General features: G+C 42.8%; 1 protein-coding gene across 1 annotated transcript in view; it reads right to left on the bottom strand.

The window, feature by feature from the left end:
* Positions 1–6,940, bottom strand: part of LOC101994544 (leukocyte immunoglobulin-like receptor subfamily A member 3) — a 54,985-nt gene that overhangs the window by 8,051 nt on the left and 39,994 nt on the right. Inside the window, exon 5 of the mRNA XM_026777125.1 lies at positions 161–445. Coding sequence (XP_026632926.1) covers positions 161–445 — 285 coding nt within the window. The remainder of the gene's footprint in view (positions 1–160; positions 446–6,940) is intronic.

Raw genomic sequence — 6,940 nt, 5'->3', positions numbered from 1 at the left:
AGGGAAGGGAAGGGAAGGGAAGGGAAGGGAAGGGAAGGGAAGGAAGAGATCATTATATGGAGCAGAGATTCAGGGCAGTGCTCATGATGGGGCATACGTGGTTCAGTGAGGTAGGCTTCCTGGACTAAGTCTGAAGAAGTGTCCTTGGGCAGTTATTCACCTGTTATCACCAGATCCAGATTCTTACTATTTCGTGACCATTGACTTCCATTAAAGTATGCACAGAAGTAAACCCCAGCATTACTCTGTGTTATATTCTTCAGACTGAATTCAAACACCTCCTGGGCTCCCTGTGGGGTACCATCATACCACACAGTACTGGGTGCAAGACGGGCTAGACGCACAGTGGTCACTCCTGGAAGGGTCCTGCAGAAGATGGTCACATCACTGCCTGTGGAAACCACAGCTCCTGGAACAACCCAGATGGAAGGCTGGGGTGGTGGCCCTGGAGAGACACAGGAACAAGCACCAGTCAACTGATGTCAGGAGGTCCAGCTTTCCAAGGAGCTATAGAGTGGCTCCCACAACAACAACTACTAATCAAGAAAATGCCCCACAGACATGCTCACACACAAGTATAGTGGAAGCGGTTCCTCGGCTGATGTTCCTTCTTTCCAGATGACTCTAGCTTACATCATGTTGAAAGAAAACTAACCAGCACACCTCCAAAGTGAAGTCTCATTATTTTCAGAAATGAGCATCTGGTATATTTCAAAAGGCCTAGTTATCTTTTCTGTTCCCAAACAATGGAAGAGTAAATGTTATACCTTAGTGCTATCAGGGGCTTCTCTCCTTGTCTCCTACAAGCTCAGTAATGAACCCTGTGGGTTGTCATTCTAACCACCAAACCTTCCCACTTTCCTGGGTAATGTAAAATCCCATTAAATCACTGACCTATGTCTTACTTTGTCTCTTGCCTCCACAGAAAACCCAACCTCTACACCAAACTCCAATATCACATGAAGCCTGGGAGCCTCTGAAAATAAATGAATCCTTGAATCCATGTTTACCACCCCAATTCTCAGAAGCAGTTGACTCACAAACCCCATTCAAGTGCTCCATAATAGGACCTTCTGAAAGAGGCAGAGCTATCTGTGCCACCAGCATGAACCAGGAAGCTCTTTCTTAAAGGAACCATGCAGCTTTTCCTGCTAATGTTGAGTCAGGAAGCCTTCTCTTAAAGGTGCCACACCTCTGCTCGCCACCAACAAACAGCCTATCTAAAAACATACAGCTGCCAAGAAGCCCCAATTGACTCCCACTTTTGTGTCTAGAAGCCCTTTTTTATTATTCAAGCTTTCTTAGGCTCTGTGTGGATATTCTTGCCAAAAGTTTGGGTGCCATTTGTAAACTGAGACTGCATTTTCATTTTCTGGCTGCTCAGAAACTATATTAATTACAATATTGTTCAACCAATGGTTCAGGCATATTACTAGCTAGTGCTTACATCTTAAATTAATCCATTTATATTGACCTATATTTCACCATGAGGCTGTGGCTTACTGGTAAGGTACCAGCATTTTCTCCTTCTGTAGCTACATAGTATCTGCCTGATTCCATCTTCTTTCCTCCTCTATCTCTGCTTGGATTTTCCAAATTTCTATATTCTGCCTTGCTGTATTGGGAAATAACCAGGCTATCTAGAAGATAAAACAATCATATTTTGATTCATTATAAGGGGGAAACTCACAAAAAACAGTAACGAGAAGTCCAAGCTAAGCTGTACCACAAGGGAACCACACAGAGAGCACACTTGGGCCTGTACCCTTTTTTCTCATGGTCTTAGCAAGCCACACCCTAAGTTGGTCCCAAATCTTAAAGATAATTGGTTAACCAAGCTTTCCCAACACCATGCCATAGGCCAAAGCAGCTTCTCAATTAACCAGTGGCAATAAAACATATTCACAGTATACAGAGGGGAATCCCACATCAGAATTCCATCTGTGCCATACACACATTAGACAGCATTCACTTCAACTCCGTCTTGTGGATGAGGCATCTTCCCAAGAGCAAAACTCAGTATGAGAGTCAGACACAGCCCCAGACAGAGGAGGAAAAAGAAAAAATTCAAAATCAAATGTCTGCAGCTTCAGGAGGAAACATGTGTGTGCAGGTGTCCCCTCCTCTGTGCCATTTGTTCCAATATCCTTCCGAGACACATATCGTGCAGGCTTTACTGGAGCACAGTCGAGAATCCCCACCCCAGAGATGGCTTCAATAGTAAGGACTGATCATTAAGTAACTGTGCCTGTGGCTTATCAGAGGCCTTGAGTACCAGCCTCAGTACCCCCTCGGGGCTCAGAATTGATGTCTATGGCAGACAAGGATCTGAGGGTAAAAAATTAACTCAACTACATTACCTCTGCATGTTCTTTATTTATCATACAAGGGGAGAACGTAAAGTGAAAGGGCATGGAGAAGAAGGAAGAATAAAAGGAGATAGAGGAAGAGGAGGAGGAGGAGGAGGAGGAGGAGGAGGAGGAGGAGAAGCAGAGTAAGGGGAAGAAGTAGTGAAGAAAAAAGAAGAACGAGAAGAATAAAAGCTGTTCTCTACTAGGTTTCTAGTTTTTATAGACATAGTTGAAAAATTCCATAGGCAAGGACAATGATAATATGCATATCAAAATCATTAAAAAAAAAAGGCATGTAGAACCAGACAAAGCAGTACTCCAAAACAGGTGACACCACCCAGGAAAAAGCCAGCACTCAAGGGGAAGTACCTGACATCCCAAAAGTTACTAAACAACCATGAATCCTGGCTTCACCCGTTCTCCTCATCTAATCTCTTTTGTGATAACTAGCTTTGGAGACACCCAGATTTGTTGGTTAGCAAAGGTGGGGGCATGCCGCCTTCTTGCTCAGTGCCTATCTTCTATGGAAATTTCTACATGGTCTGTTAGCAGGTAACTTCATGGGATTCACTCTGTATAAATTTGACTGCTAGAACAAAGAGTGAATGCCATCCCTCCAAGTCCTCCTGGTGTGGGGGGATGGCCATGCAGAGATTACACTGCTGATGTGTTCTAGGAATGAATCCCATTTCAAAGGGAAGAATCATGGGTTTACAAGGTTTGCACAGATATGCCAGCAACTTTTCCAAAAGACAAGTGTTCCCACAGCTCTGCAAAACGGGTTATTCCATGTGGACGTGTATATATACTCTTTCTGTGGATCTGCCTATTGGTCTGTCAGCTGTGCGTTCACTGTATAGTCTTGTGGGCTCCAACAGTGGCTGCCAATGAAAATTCCTTCTCAGGATCTGCATGAGATGCTTCAAGATTCTTCCATGCTACTCTGAGCCAAACTGAGTTTCCCATGGCTAAAATAGAGAACAGACTCACCATGCTGTGCCCAGATCTTCTGAACCATTAAAAACACTGCAAATAGAGCACAAGACCTGATAAGACAAGTTTATCCTGGTATACAATGATCCCAACCCCAGAGCTAAGCTCAAACCTCAAAGGCCACATGGACAGGTTGAGGCCAGGGAAGACTCCTCTGCAGCCACCAGGCCAAGTCTTCATAGAGAAAGTTCTATGAGAGGAGCCAAGGTTATAAATCTGGGATTCTGTACCCATTACCACTTTGGCTAAAAAGAATGACACTTACCAACTCCAAGAAGAGCAGCTCCAAGGGCCATGGCAGTGTCTCATGCCAGATCTTCACAGAAACAGAATACAAAACTAGTGACATAGTTCACACTGTGGGAAATACCTATGGAACAGTGCAGGCTAAAGGCCAGAATGATGACATCCAATGCAAAAGAGGAAGAGGATGTTCTTGCACAAGACCTGTCCCTGGCACCCTTCTACCCACAGCTCTAGGCTGGGAAACTGTTCCTCTATGCACTTACTATTCTGGTTTTAAATTCTCAAAGATAGAATTTAAAGGGCTAGGGGCAATGCTGTTCTCTGGTATCCCCATATGTGATGTAGGAGACTTATGGCTAATGCTTCCGAAAACGGTGAGATGCAGCCAGAAATCAATGAGCACAAATTCATAATCTACAGAACAGTTAGACTCTTCTTGATGGGACACTAAATCTGACAACCTAGATGGGAGGGGATGCCAGTGAAGATGCTGGGGACCAATGCTTCTGTAGTATGTGGATGCTCTCAGTAAATTCCCCTAATTGCATAACCAAAAACCTACAAATGACTGACAATACAAAAAATCGTTTAAAAGCAGGTTATAGAATAAACAGAGTTCTCAGAAGAAGAAATCCAAGTGACTAATATCATTGGTTGCTTTCTTATTCTTTTGCTCTTTGGGGGCTCACCACCCAGCTTCCAAATACATCGCAAGGAGGTTTGTTCTTTTTTTGAATGAATACCCAGTCTTATCTTGGCTTGTTTCTATCCAGCTTTTCTTTTTTATTATTTCATTTAAATAACTTTTTATTTATTTTATATACCAACTAGTTTCCCCTCCCACCCTTCTTCCCAGTGTCTCCCACTTCCTATCTACCTCCTCCCCTTCCAAGCCTCCCCTGTCTTCATTCAGAAAGAGACAGGGCTCCCATGGGCTTGAACAAAGCATGGAATGTCAAGTTGAGGCAGGACCAAGATCCTCCCCTTATGTCTTGGTGGGGCCAGACAATCCAGCATGGAAAAGGGTTCCCAAAAGCCAGCTAAGTGCTACAGACAAGTCCTGGTCTCACTCCTAAGAGCTTTACAAACAGACCAAACTACACAACTGTCACACACATGCAGAGAGCTTAGATCAGTCCCATGCAAGCTTCCTAACTGTTGATCCAGAGTCTATGAGCTCCCATGAGCTCAGGTCCAGTGTCTCTGTGGGTTCCCCTGTCAAGACACCGCTGGTTCATACAATCACTCCTCCCTTTCTTCGGCAAGATTCCCTGAGCTCAATCCAATGCTTGACTGTAGATTTCTGCATCTGCTTCCATCAGTTACTGGATGGAGTATCTCTGATGACAGTATAGGGTGTTTACCAATCTAATTACAAAAAAATGGCCATTTAAGGCACCCTCTATGCTATTTAGCTAGCTTTTTTAACTTACATTATCCTGCCTGTCTTTTTGCCTCTGGACTTTTACCTTTCTCTATTTGGGTATACCTTGTCTTTCCTTCTTCCATGTATAGCTGGATGTCTGGCCCCTTCTTTCTTACTCTTCAATTTTCTTTTCTCTCTTATTCTCCTTCTATTTATTCTCTGTCTGCCAGCCCCATGTATCCTTTCCCCTGCCTTGCTATTGGCTATTTAGCTCTTTATTAGCCCCATCAAGTGTTTTAGACAAGCAAAGTAAGACAATTTAAGTGAGTTAAACAAATTCAGCATAAAAAAATGCAAAACATCTTGCATCATTAAACGAATGTTTATAGCATAAACAAAAGTAACGCAACTTAAAATAATATTCTATTGTAGGATAAAAATATGTTCAACTTTAGGTATCACAGAAATTAAAATTAAAATTACTTTGGAATTTCATCTTACTCTAGTCATAATGACTGATTGAGAAAACAAAACAATTCCCTGGAAACACATTGGGAATAACAGAACAAGGTAACAGCCACCAACTCTAGCAGATAGTGCCAAGTTAACCCACAGGCCATACCTGCCAGAAAATCAGGTAGGCTGCCAGTGCATATTCAATTCTCTATCTATTCCACATTTCCAGTCTCTCAGTCTTATACCCAGCATTACAACAAAACACACTTGGCAGCCCCCTTCACATCTCTCATGGATCCCAGAGATCTTGCCCCTTTTAACAATCCTCCTATCATTCATTGCTTTGTCCCAGACCCCAACTTAAAAGATGCTACCTCCTACTAACCCAGATGCATCTCCTACAAGTGCAACAAGTAGTCTGGAGACAGACCCACACCTCTCCCACTACCGCTGAGATCCTACCCCCACCCAAGTTTTACCCAAGCCCAGTCTCCCTTTTATCTCTGACCTATGGGATCACAAAGACTTTGTCGATCATCTTTCCTTTCCCCAACTTATTCCACTATTGCAGCCTTCAAGTATTCCCTGTGAAGATATCAGCTAAGCAGACTAGGAAAAGAGGCAACACATACCCATCACACTCTCCAAAAAATACAGAAGTTTAATAGAAACCAAGGAACAAAACAAACACCCAATGAAGACAAACCCAGAAAATAACACAGAGATCTAGAAGCATCCCAAACCCAGATGCCCACAGACCAGTGTAAAAACAACAACCAGGGCAATATATCCCCCACTAGATTCCATTGATCAGTAGGCCCTGAATATTCCAACAAGGCTGAAGCACAAGAAAAGATCTTTATGAAAACAACTTTATGAAGATGATAGAAGTCTTTAAAGAGGAAAGGAAAATCCATTAAAAGTAAGGAAGACACAAATATATAATGTATAGAGGTAACCAGGGTCATGGGTTCAAGCCCCAAATTGGGTGCCAGTCACACTAGTTAGCCATGGAAGCTGGTGGTGCATACTTTTCATCCAAGCACAAAGAGGAATATAAGGTAGGATGAGATAGGAACTCACTCTCTTTCAGTCTGAAAATTTCATACAAATAAGAACTCTCTAGTGTCTTGAGACATTTTGTTGTCTAATCTTCAGGTTGAGCCTCAATATCTGTCTCTGGGTTTTTATCAATAGTGTGACAAGACACCAAAAAATATAGCTACTCAGCACCTCATTGGACATTCTCAAAAAATTAAGTACATATTCAGGCACAAGACAAATTTCTTTTTTTTTTTTTGACTTTTAAGCTGCTGAAATTTATTTTTTTTATTTTTTTATTCATTTTTTTTCTTTTTTTTATTGAGAAAAGGAAAAAACCAAGTCTTCACCTCCTCCCAGCCTCCCATTTCACTCCCCCTCCTCCCACCCTTCTCCCCCTCCCCCTACTCTTCTCCCCCTCCCTCTCCAGTCCAAAGAGCAGTCAGGGTTCCCTGCCCTGTGAAAAGTCCAAGGACCTCCCACCTCC

Source organism: Microtus ochrogaster, unplaced genomic scaffold (assembly GCF_000317375.1).
Source record: "Microtus ochrogaster isolate Prairie Vole_2 unplaced genomic scaffold, MicOch1.0 UNK47, whole genome shotgun sequence".
Taxonomy (NCBI): domain Eukaryota; kingdom Metazoa; phylum Chordata; class Mammalia; order Rodentia; family Cricetidae; genus Microtus; species Microtus ochrogaster.
The sequence above is the reverse complement of the archived record's forward strand: the minus strand, read 5'-3'. Positions and strand labels throughout refer to the sequence as shown.